General features: G+C 31.7%; 1 protein-coding gene and 2 non-coding genes across 3 annotated transcripts in view; all 3 read right to left on the bottom strand.

The window, feature by feature from the left end:
* LOC108909497 (ubiquinone biosynthesis monooxygenase COQ6, mitochondrial) overlaps nucleotides 1-16,867 on the bottom strand; it is a 54,630-nt gene that overhangs the window by 15,383 nt on the left and 22,380 nt on the right. The window contains exons 5-8 of the mRNA XM_018713863.1: nucleotides 6,310-6,417; nucleotides 6,058-6,120; nucleotides 5,890-5,997; nucleotides 4,931-5,133 (exon numbers count right to left, since the gene is read on the bottom strand). Coding sequence (XP_018569379.1) covers nucleotides 4,931-5,133; nucleotides 5,890-5,997; nucleotides 6,058-6,120; nucleotides 6,310-6,417 — 482 coding nt within the window. The remainder of the gene's footprint in view (nucleotides 1-4,930; nucleotides 5,134-5,889; nucleotides 5,998-6,057; nucleotides 6,121-6,309; nucleotides 6,418-16,867) is intronic.
* Nucleotides 739-812, bottom strand: Trnat-agu. Its single transcript has one exon. It is a non-coding gene; the product is annotated as a tRNA-Thr (tRNA).
* Trnad-guc lies at nucleotides 1,021-1,092 on the bottom strand. The gene has a single exon. It is a non-coding gene; the product is annotated as a tRNA-Asp (tRNA).

Below are 16,867 nucleotides of genomic sequence, written 5' to 3'. Positions count from 1 at the left end.
GGTAGATTCCTTACATCAAAATAATGCGATTAAGCCAAACTTACCTTGGTCCATTTGTGGCTAATAAAAAAGTTACAGGGCGTTAAAGTTGAAATTTTGAATTCGAAATTCTTAAAATTCTTAGAAAGTTTTCAAAGGATTCTTTTGAAAATTTGGATTAGGGGGTTTTCTGGGACGAGAAAAACGAATCCGTACTTAATTTTGCTGTAGACGCTAGAGGGCGCTACGAAATGTACTCTTGGTTGATAAAAACTGGTTATAACTTTTTATCAGTGTGTGTACGAAAGTTTTAATAGAAAAATATTGTTCTCCTATCTATTTTTCACAAATAAGGGATACTTGTTTAATGTCGATAAATTTAACCGTTTTCGATTTATTTCTTGTTTTTCTATTGGATGCAATAAAATAAAATAAAATAAAAGTTTCTACTTAGTTACGTAAAAAAACTAAAGATTATTTTTAATAATAATTTAATTACATTCATGTGGCTACATTAAATTCTCAATATGACCCCCGTTTACATTAATACATAATCTAACGCCCTGTAACTTTTGTAATGGACCAAGGTAAGTTTGACTTAATCGCATTATTTTGATGTAAGGAATCTACGCTTGCTCTGTGTCCCATCAATTTCGGGACACCCTGTATATGGAGAAAAACACAGTTTCGATCAAGTCTGTTACTGACAAACATGAAAATAAATGTGATACACAAGATCGATTTAAAAAAAGTTGACACAGGCCCCGGCGAGATTCGAACTCGCGATCTCCTGTTTACTAGACAGGCGCTTTAACCAACTAAGCCACGGCGCCTCCTGATAAATTCCTCTTTGTGTCGTATTCTGAGATAAACTATGGGAAATATGTCCGTGTGCTAGCAGCACATCAGAAATAGAAAATTTTTCGGGAAATGATAATTATTGATTTGACTATTTCAAATGGAATAAAGTAAAACAAATAATTACAACAATAGAATATAACGTAGTTAAATTTGAAGATACCGTTGATTTAAAAAAAAGTCCTCCCCGGCGGGGAATCGAACCCCGGTCTCCCGCGTGACAGGCGGGGGTACTTACCACTATACTACCGAGGACTTATAACAATTTTGTTACAAACACGAATAAATCGAGCAATATAAACTTAAAAAATTTCTAAAATAGATTCGAGTTGCTGACAGTGAATGAGGCATACTTTAAGTTGCCTTAGTGCAATCTTGCTTCCTAAAAAAGTTACGGAGCTTCAAATCAATTTTTTATATTTTTTAAGTTAATCTCCACACTTTTAAAGATATTTCTTAAGGACATGTGATATACGAAGCATTTTCTGGTACCTAACCAAAACTGGATATGGATTATTTGTTATCTAAAACGTAGACTTTTTAGAAAATGGAATTGTTATATGAATTATTTTACGTCTTTGAATGTGCTTCCATAAAGCAATGTCTAGAGATTGATATTTGAATAGAGATAAATTAATCTAAGTCGTAAACAGAAATATTTAATTTAGCTATAAATTTGAAACGAATCATTTAATTAAACTGGAATGTTTAAAAAAATTGAGTTGTCCGTAATTGTAAGCGCCAGCACAAAGTAAAGCCATGTTTCGCAAAACATTTTTTTCTTCTCAAAATTTCTACTAATGAAAAAGGATTACAAAAAGTTAAAGACGATTTCGCGTGTTCTTAGCCACCTCTATGGTTTAGGTGACAAAATAAGTTTATGATCGTCTTCGACTAATCCAAAAATTTCTCTGCAACAAATTTAATTGAAAAAAAAAAGATAAATAAATAAAGAAACAAAAACATGTTTCGAAGGTTGTAACTTTTTAAGAAAAGAAAATTGTATTAAAGCACCTTGATCCAAATTGGTTTATTTTTATCCATTATCGAAAATTTATTTATTTTAAACAATAGTTAAATTTTTTTGACTCATGAGACTTTCAACTTTCGTATTTTTTAAATTCATTATAATTTTTATTATTTTAAGTGTTTGTTAAATTTGGCTTATTTATTGTTCAATTTCTTCTGCACGAATGCATTACCTTTTTTAAATTTTATTATAATCATATACAGTGCTTTCCAAAAGTAACGAATAAATTCATTATTTTTTAAATTGAGAAGTTTTCGAAAAAATCCCCTGGCACGTCGATTTTGTTTTTAAAAAAGGCACTTTTTGACATACGACCCATATTTGTGACGTCATCGTTGTTCGAGATATGACGTCATCGACAATTTTTTTAAATAGCAACCCCCAATTTTGACCATGCCATTTGAAAGAGCGTGTCATTCTACATACACAGATCATGAAAAATTATGGTGTTACATAACAAAAATTTCAAGAAAATAATGTTTGAAGATTTTAAAATTTAATTTTCACAATACTGAAAATGATAATGATTATGTAAAAATCGACTAAATGGTGCACCTCCCCATTATGCAACACCTGTCCGTGCTTATTTAGATGAGCTGTTCCCGAATCGTTGGATAGGGAGAAGGGGGCCGATTGAGTGGCCAGCCAGATCGCCTGATTTGACACCCCTAGATTATTTCTTGTGGGGATACTTAAAAAGCAAAGTATACGTTACTAGACCGGTTAATTTAGAAGATTTAAAAGCAAGAATTCGTCACGAGATACATCGTATACCTCCTGAAGTTATTGATAATGTCCAAAAAGAATTTATTAATCGTCTTGGCTACTGTCAGGCAGCCAACGGTGCACAATTTGAACATTTAATTTAGTCGATTTTTACATAATCATTATCATTTTCAGTATTGTGAAAATTAAATTTTAAAATCTTCAAACATTATTTTCTTGAAATTTTTGTTATGTAACACCATAATTTTTCATGATCTGTGTATGTAGAATGACACGCTCTTTCAAATGGCATGGTCAAAATTGGGGGTTGCTATTTAAAAAAATTGTCGATGACGTCATATCTCGAACAACGATGACGTCACAAATATGGGTCGTATGTCAAAAAGTGCCTTTTTTAAAAACAAAATCGACGTGCCAGGGGATTTTTTCGAAAACTTCTCAATTTAAAAAATAATGAATTTATTCGTTACTTTTCGAAAGCACTGTATAATGTTATCTGTTGGCTAATGAAATACAATAAAAAAAAATGAAGTAACATTAAATATTTGTCCTTTGTATTGTTATGAATAATGCAAAGACACCGATGTCACTTTACTAACTGCGGGAACCAGCTAATTCAAAGTCATTCAAAGATAAAAGGTCAAGAATATCGCATAACATACATATGTATGAATCATAATTAAATAGTGGATTATTTGTACAAAATTGGCAAAAGAAATTTATTTTATTTTACTTCCAGCTTTACTACACTAAAGCAAAAAATTAAAGGGTCAAAAGAATTTCCGAAATTTTTACGTGATTTTCGACATACTGTATTTAGGTGAAAAATGGTCGTATCGGGAGTTAAAAAAAAAAGCATTTTGAAGCTCTAAGATTCTAGTTTTTAGAGCTCGACAAAAAAATTTTGCAAATTTATTTTTAGTTAAGCCATTGCATGTACCAGATAGCATTCAGATTCAATTTCCTTTTTTTTTAAATTTCTATACGACCATTTTTCATCGAAATATCGGACTTTTAATGTAAAAGGATTCTTTTGTCTTCAATCATCGATATCTCGGCAACAAATTATCGTACCGAGAATTGAAGGGCAGTTTCGAAAGCTGGAATAAATTTCCTATAACATGCTACCGCAACTTTTCGGGATGTTTTTTTTTCATCTTTTACACAAATTAAAAAAAAATAGGAAAAAAAGGGTCATTTATGGTTTTTTAGAAAATTGACGGCTAAATTAGAAATACTCACGAAATGACTAATGTTAAGCACGACTTTTACAGTTCGATACACCCAGGAGAACCCTGTAAGGTTTCATCTCGATCTAGCGAACCGTTTTTTTGTTTCAAACAGTCAAACTTTTCATAAAAATTAAAACGGAAAAAAATATTTTTTTTTGAGGTTTTTTCATATTTTTACCACAAATAACGTTTACATTCAATTTTTTTTTGTATTTTTGGAAAACCTTCGGGACATTGAAGAAAACAAAATCTAACTGTTTCCAGCACGATACGGCTTTTCCGTCCTATGCTTCTGTTCATCAACTTTTAATTAAATTAAAATTAAAGTTGATGGACCCAAACCAGATTTCAATTCATACCGTTTATTGAGACAAATTTCTAATTAATTTTTGTGCAGTCTGTAATCACTTAAAAAACAGTTTTTTAAAACTATCCTTTTTCTTCTCTGAAAAAAAATTTTATTGCAAAATTTTTTTGTCGCGCTATTTCTTAGAATGGTATGATAACCGTAGCTAATAAAAAAATTCAACCGAAAGGTCAAACACTAGAATCTTAAAGCTTCAAAATGCTTTGCCTTAATTCCCGATACGACCATTTTTCACCTAAATACAGTCTGTCAAAAATCACGGTAAAATTTCGAAAATTCTTTTGACCCTTTAATTTTTTGCATTAGTTTATGTCGAAATTTATAAAAATTGATAGATTATTTAATATAAGTTTGTATTTGGCCAACTAAAAAGCTTTAAAACGTCATACTATTTTATTTATGACAATTAGATTTTTGTAATGACATTTTTTATTATTTTTTTTTAGAAATACATCATTTCAACGGAAAGATGAAAAAAATCGAAAAGTATAAGGAAATGTGTCATATTAAAAAAAATTGGGTTATCACCAAAAAACTTGATGTTGCAATTAAATGTAGCTACGCCACTGGATTCTAGGATTAAATGAATCAAGATATGGAGATGCCATTTTCGCGGTTTAATTTTTCTGGAAAACTGAACCCCTAATAATCACTTTTAGATTATTGCTATTTACCTACCTTCTTGGGATATATGAGACACCCCCAAAACGTGTTGAAATTGGCCCTACCTATACTCACCCCACCAACGCTACACCCTTTCCGATGTAATTTAAGGAATGACCGAAACCTAGGGGAAAAGCAGCCCTGCTCCCTTCCTCAATTCCAGCTATTTTTGGAGGAAATTGTCTTACAGTGTCAGAAGGGCAATTCATTAGACGTAAAACGGAGTCGAACGTTCTGGTGGCCTGATCGATTATGTTGCTTTTTTCGTAGTTTTTCCACTAAAACAAACATCTTTATAAACATCTTTAACCAAAATAAAAAAAATCAAAAAATGATTTGGCGATGATATTGAATTGATGCTTAAATTCATAGCGTTTTTATTGAATTCAAAATGCATTTCTTTTCAATAAACAAAATACATAAGACATTCAAGGATTTATTCTTCCAATTATTTATGACTGCCTCCCAACGATCTTATAATTTTTCAATTCCACACCTGAAGAAATGAGGTGGTTTGGAAATGAAAAATTCACATAATTTAGAAGTGTCATATCGTCGTTAAAGATTTCGGATATGTTGTTCGATAGAGAACGGAAGGGATGGAAATCTGTTGGTGCAAGGTCAGGAGAATAGGACAAATGTGGAATAATCTCCCAATCGATATCTTGAATAGCCGCTTTTCTGATGTTAGCAAAATTACGAGTACTTGATGGTGTCTTCACAGTTTTTTTTCTTGAATTGCAGTCTCAAGTCAACGACAATAAACCTCAACAGTGATGGTTATGTTCCTCGGAGCAATTCGTTGTAGATGACATAGCCTTTGTTGCATCAGATCAGCTTTCGCGGATACCTGAAATTATTTGGTGAGTTGCCTTTCTGTTAAGGCTCAGTCATTCTTTTCTGATCTTGGTGTTGACGCAAAGGAGACATTTTCGTCCTCAGTAGATATAGATATATAGATTTGAAAGTGCTGTAGAGACAGTGCACACAATTTTTTTTTTACAGATAACGCGTTTGTACAGACAAATACCTACCATTGCACTATTTACTGCATCTACAAACTGATCCTCCGGTATCTTCAGTAACTCCTTGGCATTTTCAGGCGTTGTGGACCAAACCAAGGAGCTTAGATTATCCGTCAACTATAATAAAAAGTTTAAGTAATTATTTCTACTTCAAAAAATATATCTATAAATACTCACAGGTAGGAAAGCTATAGGACCTGTTGGTAAAAACCGCTGCCAAGCTATGATGTTTTTGATGCTCTAAACATATATATTTGTGTTAAGTATTTACTCTATATACTGTCTGTAATCCAAGAGAGATATCTGTGTAGTTATGTAATTTTTGGTGGCAATAAATAATTCTTAAATATTATAAGTTCCTTTCACATCTCTCTTAGATTACTAGGTACCTGTAACAATGTAAATCCTCCTCTTTTATATAAAATTTACCTCAGACAGTTTAAGTGTGGCAACAACACCCAGTTGATGATAATTCCAGTTCAAATAGTTCACTTTCATTGCCTTTCTAACTTCTGAGTTTACTCCATCGCAGCCCAACTGCAAACAAAAATATATAGTATACAGTGTGTTGCGCCACACACGGAAAGAAAAGAAAAACTAAAACAAAAAAGAAATGTTTACTTTTGTCAAATTATGAATAATTCCATACGCAAAAGTGCTTTAAAAATAAAACATCCAAAAATTCAACAAATTTTGATAGTTCGATAAATTTTCAACTTTAAATTTAGATAATTTTGAAATAAAACATGAACAATATTGAAGTGTAGTCAGCAAATGAATATGGAAAGCATTGTTAATAAAGATTATTACAATTTCTTATGTCCTTAGCTATCACTAATACTTTGCTACTAAATAAGTGCCAAGAAATAAGAAAATTTTATCTATTGACATCTTCCAGTTTCTGAAGCAAATCTAGAAGAACTCTTACTGCGCATGTTAAAGTCAAGTCTATCTTAACATTTATTGAAAAATTCCCTTAATGAATTTTAAATAAAAATTGTGGTAAAATATGTTTTCGTACGCACAATAATATAATAATTTAACAAAAAAACCCATAAAAAAATTTAGGGGTACGTCACCCCCAAATAAACCCATAACTCCCATTAACCCTTTTACTTTGTAGATATACGAGGTCTGTTCAGAAAATAACAGACATTTGTAACAAAAGCCAGGACGCGTGGTAATTTATTTGTTAGTTCCCGGAACGGGTGGGCCAACTCAAACAGTTAAATATTTTAGTCAACACTAATTATCGAAAGTTAAGGGCTCTCAAATAGCGTCGCCACAAGGCCATCCTTCGCAGAAATTTATCAATATTTTTTAACAAGTTCACTTAGACTGTCGGGGCCATGTGTTGAACATCTAGTATAAAGAAAAAAATCGATATTTCTAATAACGCACGAAATGTATTCAAAAGAACATGTAGGAATTCTAAGATATTTAAATAAGTTGTTAAATTGATAATAATTGGAAAAGAATAATAGATCAAATAGCCGGTTTTTAGGCGGATTTTCCAAGCTATAAGAACAGATTAGATAAGATTGACTAATTCGTCCCGTAGTGTTACACGGAGTCACTAGAGGAAGGCTAGGGTTACTTCTAAGTCCAGTTAGTCACATAATTATTTATATAAATGTAAATTCAGTCCATTAGATAACTATTAACATGGCATAGTTATGCCAAAGCGTCTCGATATTCAGGGTTCCCGCCAGTAAGATAAGAACAGAAACGTCTGGACCCAAGAAATGGGCGTGTCGAAGCGAGATGTCGAATTCAGGAGAGATCTCCGAAAAAACAGGCAGTTTTTCCTTGGGTTCCACATTGAGCGGTCTGCTTAGTTTTAGAGTCTCGGATTAATTTAATAATCATTCCAAATTTTGCTATGGATCGCGCATTTCCTGAATCTCGGTACGCTGTCGCGTGTCAATAAATTAATTAATAATGTTGTTCGAGCCCGTTGTGTCGTATTTTGTTTGTTTGTTCTGTTTTATTGTTATTAAAATCCTTCCTGGAAGTTTTGGTGTTTCTTTCTTGTTCTTCCAATTTAAATGTCACCCTATATAACCAACCACTGGATTACCTGGTACATGAGCAACATACGGTAAGTGTCTGGTTCATTTTCTGAACGTACAACATTTCTAAGTTCCCACGTATTAAAGTGTAATGATAATTATAAACTCCCTTTCGAGAAGTTAATAGCAAACCCTTTTGTCAGTTAATATCGTTGTGATACTGGTCATAGCGGTAGATAGATGATAAGTGAAGAAATATCCCCTCAGGCTACACATTTTTTTATTACGTACTAATGAAGATAGAAGTGATATGCGATTGGCAGCATTGCTTTGCGCATAACCTCCTATGTAACCACATGTTCTCAGATTGCTAATGTTTCATTTAGTTTTCGTTATATTGTTATTTGAATGCAACGTGTTTAGGTGTTAGTGACGATATTTTAAATGTGCGATTTACTGGAGCAACGAGTCAATGTAAAATTTTGCGTGAAACTGGGGAAAACTTCTACGGAAACGGTTCAACTTTTGAAACAAGCTTACGGACATGATGCTCTGGGTCGTATGCAATGTTACGAATGGTTTTCACTAGTGGTCGTCAGTCAATTGAAGATAATCCTCGACCAGGAAGGCCTTCGACTTCAACTGATGATTCCCACGTTTAGAAAGTCAAAGATCTGGTGGTGGAAAAAACAGACGCACTTTAAAACCAAAACACTTTTTGGAACTTGCAGCAACAATTAGCGAGAGCCCGCGGCCCCCCTGACCCCACCTGGCGACGCCCATGGACAAGGACCAATAGTTTATAAAATTAATATTAAAGTTTAAAACAATAAAGTTTGGTTATTTTCTGAACAGACCTCGTACATTTTTTCGAAATTTGAACACCCCACTTTGTGGACTTTTATTTCATCAAGGGTGCAGGGGGGTATATAGGTAAGTTGTATTAAATAATTATAATTTGAAATATCCAATAGCCACATGCCTTGTATCGGTTCATTTACGAATCACCATTTGTAAATAATCTTATTCCATTTTAATACTATATCTGTAACATTAAAATTGTCACAATGTGCGAGATAATAAAAAAAAACATGTTTTAATTATTCAGCTGCTAAATTACATTTCAAATAAGTGCACTGTGAAAAAAGGTAAAGACCAAGGTTTAAAGACCAAGTTAATTGACAGTACATAAAACAATCTGTCGGCCAATTTCCATCAATCTGTACATATAGTTTATTTACAAAGAATTTTAAAAATAGCGATTCCTCTATTGTTAGTAGAACCGACTCAACTGTAGCGTTTGCATACAGTCTTCCGTTGCTGCTTCGATCAGATGAAGTAATTAATACGGTATTTTCGCATAAAACGGCTATTTGAAAAATCGTAAATTCGGCTTCTAAAAGAATGTAAGTGGTAGAATTATTGTTTGATTTTGAAACATGCAGTTTAAAATCGATGAACGTGTAGAAATGAGTATGGATTTCTTTAAACTAAGTTGTGATTTGTCGAATAAACTAAACTAAAACATACTCATTAGTGGATATTTTCTGATAAATGCATAGGTACAATTTCCTAGCACGTTTGTATAATAATTTCTGTTCAAGATGTAAGCAACAACTGAATTTATTTCACTTTCATATTAATGATACATTGTTGTAAAGGTAATAAGAGTCAATATTTTTCAAGTTACTGTGTTCATTTGTTATCTGGTTGTTGGCAAGTACCAGGTTACAGCCTATTTTTTTGGGGTATCCGTAGAAAGGTAGTAATTACAGTACCTACGACAAATTGCTCACTCAAAGGTGAAATGTTCGATTGAACTTAACGTAATCTTGAAAAAAGATGCAGTTATTCCCATTTTAATGCATTACGATAATTTACGACAGCACAAAACAGCCTCCTACCCCTACATTCCGGAAAAATACATATATTATGTCGATACCTACAATTTCATAAAAGATAGTCTCAAGGACAAAATATTTGTAGATGGATTAGATTTTTTTTCAGTAGATAAATAAATGTAAAATTTGTTTTAAGAAAATTTTAAAAAGAAAATTGGTGGCAAAGGCGTTTCTAAAAAGTTTGAGTCCACCATTTTATAGAAGTATACAATTGTTTCAAAATTGCAAATATTTATATCTGTAGGGTGGTACATCAGTGGTCAAACCACAATTGCTCTGTAATTTTTCGAGATACGAAAATACATATATTTTTTAATGTTATAAGTTGTTTTATATTCGGTTGCAGCATTGGCAAATTATATGCAGGGTGTCTCAATATTCCCCCTACATCGATTTACCACAGATTCTTGGGATCAAAATAGAACTTTTTATTAAACCTCTGTTCAAAGTTACTTCTCTCAGCCGCTAGAGAGCGTCAAACTGGGTATTTTTTTTCCAAATAACTCTAAAACCCTTTGTTGGATTTGAATGAAATTTGGTTTTGTTAGTATAGTCTTTCAATGTCAATTGAAGAATCAACAGGATGACAGTGTGTACCAGGTTCAGTCGCTGACGCAGCAACTCAGCATTGAAATATTTGAAAAAACGTGTTTCCATATTTATTTAGCCATACCCATATACAGGTCTGGTCGAACTAAACGTAGAGGTGGTAGAAATGTATACGCCCAGTTGAGGAATGCGAGCGCGGGCAAACGAAATACAAATTTAGTTGCATTGGGCTACTATGCAATAAATCTCATCCGTTGACAAGTGGTCGACAAATTGCCCAGCAGTGCAGTGCAGCAATGCGGAATTTGGTGTGATTCAGGTAATTTTAATTAATTATAGGCACCTTCTATCAATCATTCATATTAATAATCATATTCATATTAATCATTCTATTAATCATTAATATTACAAATGCGAAAGGGAAATAATATTATTACAACATGGCATTTTGGAGACCTTTTGAAACGGAACAAAACGAAATTTACCATCAATATAATAAAATTGTTTGAGGACATAAATAATTAAAATATGTTGTTGACCAAATCAACATATAATAGAAATTTTCTGCATATTATATAGAAATTATTATAATTGTTTACCTTTACCAGAAAACATTTTTAGGGACGCCTATGAAACTCATTAAATTTTATTGCCAGACGTTTTTTTACATGTTCAACTGACTTCGGAAAGACTATACATGTGTGTAGTTATCACTTTCTGACATAGTAACCGAAATTTAAACTGATCCTTCAACTTCAAGTTCTTATTTTATTAAACTATAGAGCCTTCGTAAATATTTACAGGTCACGTGATTCGTTGACAATGATTCGTTCACAATGAACAATGACAAACCGTTTCGAGATAATGCGATCACTGATTAGTTGAATAGTATCTCGTAAAAAATTACACCAATCACAAACGGTGAAACAAAATGTGTTTTAATGTTTGATCTTTAAATTTAATTGTCAACATGCCAAACAAAATTAATGGTCACGTGGCTCGTAATCATTTATGAAAACTATGTATAAAGGCTTTTTTCAAGTACCTTATCTCTTAAAAATTTTTCGTATTCTAACGGTTCTTTCATAAATAATTATTTTATTAGTAATCACCAATAAATTTTCGATACAAATCTGATTAAATGTCATCATAAATTTTGATTTACTGGATAATGAAAAGGAAAACAATGTTTAATAGAGTTCAATAGCTTATCAATTCATTCATGAAAATTATTGGACATGAGCCCTATTTTCAGCAGCACATAACTTAATAAAAGATAATAATTATAAAATATTGTACTTATTCAAGATTTTATGAATTCTGTGGATTGTGACTATCAAATTTTAAATTTCTGTTATTAATCTTATTTAAGGAGCATACAAAATAAGTGTGATATTGTGCTTTTTTTGACTAAATCATGTGTTAACAATGGTGACCTTTTCCAATCAATTTCGTGGAAGAATATAGCTATGTTCCTGAATCCAACTAAATGCTGTTTTCGGTTTTATTGTGAAATAAATAAAAATTCTTAATATAAACTCAAGAACTACATTTAGACGAATTTTTCCAATACCCTGTAGAAGACTCCTTAAACTTTGAGCATGTTTCTAAATTGTGAAAATATACTTAATGCTAATGTTAATTCCTTGGTAATTCCAGATTTTCCAGAGCAGTCGTATGGACACCACGCTTTAGTACTGAACATGTATTTGTATAAAAAAATAATCATCGAAATATTACGATGTAAAATTTGACAGGAGTGTTTCGGATCAAACCTGAATACCTTTCGTTAATAGACATACAATATCAAACGAAAAAAGTACCTCAAATTTAAGTGTAATAGACTGTTAAAAATTATTTTATTAGAAATTTGCATACATAGAATTATATTTGACATAACAGATTGAGTAGCCTTTCTGCGAACACGGCCAATATATATTCGACCAGAACCAGGTTATAACTTTTATTTGACCTCATTTAATGATGCAAAATGATAAATTTGGTCAGCAAGAATTAGGTCTCTAGATCTAAATCTATCCATTAGGATAAACATCATTTAGGCAGCCTTTTATGTGTCCATTATGAGGAGTTTACTAACACATTAAATTAGATTTTTAATAAATTATATGAATTGTAAAGGCATTTGGATCATTTAAAAAATGTAGAATCGTATAACAAAGTTAATCAATTTCAGCCAAAGCAGGATGTGTTAATTTATCAAAATCTGCTTGAGAGGAAAGGCGGCTTTTAAATAAATTTAGAAAGCATATGTCAAATGAAATGCGAAATGACGGAGAAATATTTAATTATGTTTTAAATATGGCAAATNATAGTCTCAAGGACAAAATATTTGTAGATGGATTAGATTTTTTTTTTCAGTAGATAAATAAATGTAAAATTTGTTTTAAGAAAATTTTAAAAAGAAAATTGCGAAATTATCACATCTATAATTAATTAAAAAAAATTGGTGGCAAAGGCGTTTCTAAAAAGTTTGAGTCCACCATTTTATAGAAGTATACAATTGTTTCAAAATTGCAAATATTTATATCTGTAGGGTGGTACATCAGTACACAATTGCTCTGTAATTTTTCGAGATACGAAAATACATATATTTTTTAATTTGACGTGAAATTCTGTCTAATGTTATAAGTTGTTTTATATTCGGTTGCAGCTTTGGCAAATTATATGCAGGGTGTCTCAATATTCCCTCTACATAGATTTACCATAAATTCTTGGGGTCAAAATAGAACTTTTTATTAAATCTCTGTTCAAAGTTACTTCTGTCAGCCGCTAGAGAGCGTCAAACTGGGTATTTTTTTCCAAATAACTCTAGAACGCTTTGTTGGATCTGAATGAAATTTGGTTTTGATAGTATAGTCTTTCCGATAACAACTGAAGAATCAGTATGTATGTATGTACCAGGTCCGGTCGCATACGCAGCAACTCGGCATTGAAATATTTGAAAAACTTGTTCCCATATTTATTTAGCCATACCCATATACAGGTCTGGTGGAACTAAACGTGGAGGTGGTAGAAATGTATACGCCCAGTTGAGGAATGCGAGCGCGGGCAAATGAAATACAAATTCAGTTGCATTGGGCTACTATGCAATAAATCTCAGCCGCTGACAAGTGGTCGAGAAATTGCCCAGCAGTGCAGTGCAGCAATGCGGAATTTGGTGTGATTCAGGTAATTTTAATTGATTATAGGCACCTTCTATTAATCATTGATATTACAATTGCGAAAGGGAGAAATAATATTACAACATGGCATTTTGGAGACCTTTTGAAACGGAACAAAACGAAATTTACTATTAAAATTGTTTGAGGACGTAAATAATTAAAATATGTTGTTGGCCAAATCAACATATAATAGGAATTTTCTGCACATTATATACAAATTATTATAATTTTTTACCTTTATCAGAAAAGTTTTTTAGGGATGCTTATGAAACTCATTAAATTTTATTGCCAGACGTTTTTTTACATGTTCAACTGACTTCGGAAAGACTATACATGTGTGTAGTTATCACTTTCTGACATTGTAACCGAAATTTAAGCTGATCTTACAACTTCAGTTCTTATTTTATTAAACTATAGAGCCTTCGTAAATGTTTACAGGTCACGTGATTCGTTGACAATGATTCGTTCACAATGAACAATGACAAACCGTTTAGAGATAATGCGATCGCTGATTGGTTGAATATTATCTCGTGAAAAATTATACCAATCACAAACGGTGAAACAAAATATTGTGTTTTAATGTAATCTTGATCTTTAAATTTAATTGCCAACATGCCAAACAAAATTAATGGTCACGTGGCTCGTAATCATTTATGAAAACTATGTATAAAGGCTTTTTTCAAGTACCTTATCTCTTAAAAATTTTTCGTATTCTAACGGTTCTTTCATAAATAATTATTTTATTAGTAATCACCAATAAATTTTCGATACAAATCTGATTAAATGTCATCATAAATTTTGATTTACTGGATAATGAAAAGGAAAACAATGTTTAATAGAGTTCAATAGCTTATCAATTCATTCATGAAAATTATTGGACATGAGCCCTATTTTCAGCAGCACATAACTTAATAAAAGATAATAATTATAAAATATTGTACTTATTCAAGATTTTATGAATTCTGTGGATTGTGACTATCAAATTTTAAATTTCTGTTATTAATCTTATTTAAGGAGCATACAAAATAAGTGTGATATTGTGCTTTTTTTGACTAAATCATGTGTTAACAATGGTGACCTTTTCCAATCAATTTCGTGGAAGAATATAGCTATGTTCCTGAATCCAACTAAATGCTGTTTTCGGTTTTATTGTGAAATAAATAAAAATTCTTAATATAAACTCAAGAACTACATTTAGACGAATTTTTCCAATACCCTGTAGAAGACTCCTTAAACTTTGAGCATGTTTCTAAATTGTGAAAATATACTTAATGCTAATGTTAATTCCTTGGTAATTCCAGATTTTCCAGAGCAGTCGTATGGACACCACGCTTTAGTACTGAACATGTATTTGTATAAAAAAATAATCATCGAAATATTACGATGTAAAATTTGACAGGAGTGTTTCGGATCAAACCTGAATACCTTTCGTTAATAGACATACAATATCAAACGAAAAAAGTACCTCAAATTTAAGTGTAATAGACTGTTAAAAATTATTTTATTAGAAATTTGCATACATAGAATTATATTTGACATAACAGATTGAGTAGCCTTTCTGCGAACACGGCCAATATATATTCGACCAGAACCAGGTTATAACTTTTATTTGACCTCATTTAATGATGCAAAATGATAAATTTGGTCAGCAAGAATTAGGTCTCTAGATCTAAATCTATCCATTAGGATAAACATCATTTAGGCAGCCTTTTATGTGTCCATTATGAGGAGTTTACTAACACATTAAATTAGATTTTTAATAAATTATATGAATTGTAAAGGCATTTGGATCATTTAAAAAATGTAGAATCGTATAACAAAGTTAATCAATTTCAGCCAAAGCAGGATGTGTTAATTTATCAAAATCTGCTTGAGAGGAAAGGCGGCTTTTAAATAAATTTAGAAAGCATATGTCAAATGAAATGCGAAATGACGGAGAAATATTTAATTATGTTTTAAATATGGCAAATACATGAATGATAAAAACGAAAGTTTTAAAGGTTAGAGATTCTAAGCAAATAAGTACCATGTTTCTCTATTAATATTGCATTAGTAAAATACGCCTTGGAAGAGTGTAAAATATTTTTTTATGTTCAAATAGAAGTCAGACATTAAATTTCGAGATAGAAAACATCTCGATAATTTATCTGCTAGATAATCAACATGTTGATCCCAACATAAAGTGGGGTCCATAACAACACCGAAGAATTTTAAACTTCGTCACTGTATTTTGTTCAAAAAATAACATGATGCATTTTTACATATAACTTGTTCGTAGCTAACTAATTCGAAGACCTGATGCGCATATCCCATTTTAGTTTATCCAGTTATTATTACTTATATTTAATACTGTTGTGTCAGCTGCAAACAGCGCTATTGATAATATTTGGAAAGTCATTCCCGTAAATTAGAAACAATAATGGCCGTAAAACTGATCCCTGTGGGACTTTGAGTGGTGTCGTTGGAGTACTATTATGTATTGTAATTTGTTCCTCTTCTCTTATACAGGGCTGGAAAATCCACATGGTCCATCTGCCTTTACAAAATAAAGTAAAGAAATCCGTGCGATAGACAAGGATGGCTATAGCGAAGACGTTTCATAATCTGAATAGTCATCGCCCGTTTCGTGTTAGAAGTAACATGTAACCATCCTTGTCTATCGCACGGATTTCTATGACTTACTTTATCGCTCTCACGTAACGGCCGATGTACCATGGGGACTTTTCGAACCTGTATATGAATGCAAAACTTTTTCCGCTGCAGGCTGGATGCCGTATAGATACAGCTTTTGAATAAGAACATTATGTTGCACGCAATCAAAGGCTTTCGACAGACTGCAGAAAGTATACTTCCAGCTAAATTTAACATCTCAAATGATTGCAGTCTTTAGATCACAGCATCAATCGCATCGGTTGAAGATTTAACAGCGTTAAGTCGCAAAAAAATATTTTCTTCAGAGAAATTAATAATGACTCATATATAAACTTTTATATTACTACTTCCGGAATAAAACAGGTTAAAAACCTCACCCGCTATATGACAGAACGAGAGTTATTGCCGTCTTTTTAAGGAACTACTATCGATGTTTTAAATCATTCTGAACAACTATATTTATTTATACTAACTGTAAGATTTGAATAAAAGTTAATAACACCTTGCATATATTTTATGTTAATATTTATGCAATATACAGGGTGATTCACAAACGGTGACCAAAAATGAATCCTCGTATTTTTTGGCTTTCGTATTTTTGGTCTTTCGTATAAAGTTTTTATCTATCTATCTTCGTTAAAAAGATACAGGGTGTTAAACTTAAAAATATATTTTTAAATTTTTTAAATAA

The sequence above is a fragment of the Anoplophora glabripennis genome, unplaced genomic scaffold, assembly GCF_000390285.2.
Source record: "Anoplophora glabripennis isolate ALB-LARVAE unplaced genomic scaffold, Agla_2.0 scaffold9, whole genome shotgun sequence".
Taxonomy (NCBI): Eukaryota; Metazoa; Arthropoda; class Insecta; order Coleoptera; family Cerambycidae; genus Anoplophora; species Anoplophora glabripennis.
Note: the sequence above shows the minus strand (reverse complement) of the source record. Positions and strands in the feature narration are given on the sequence as shown.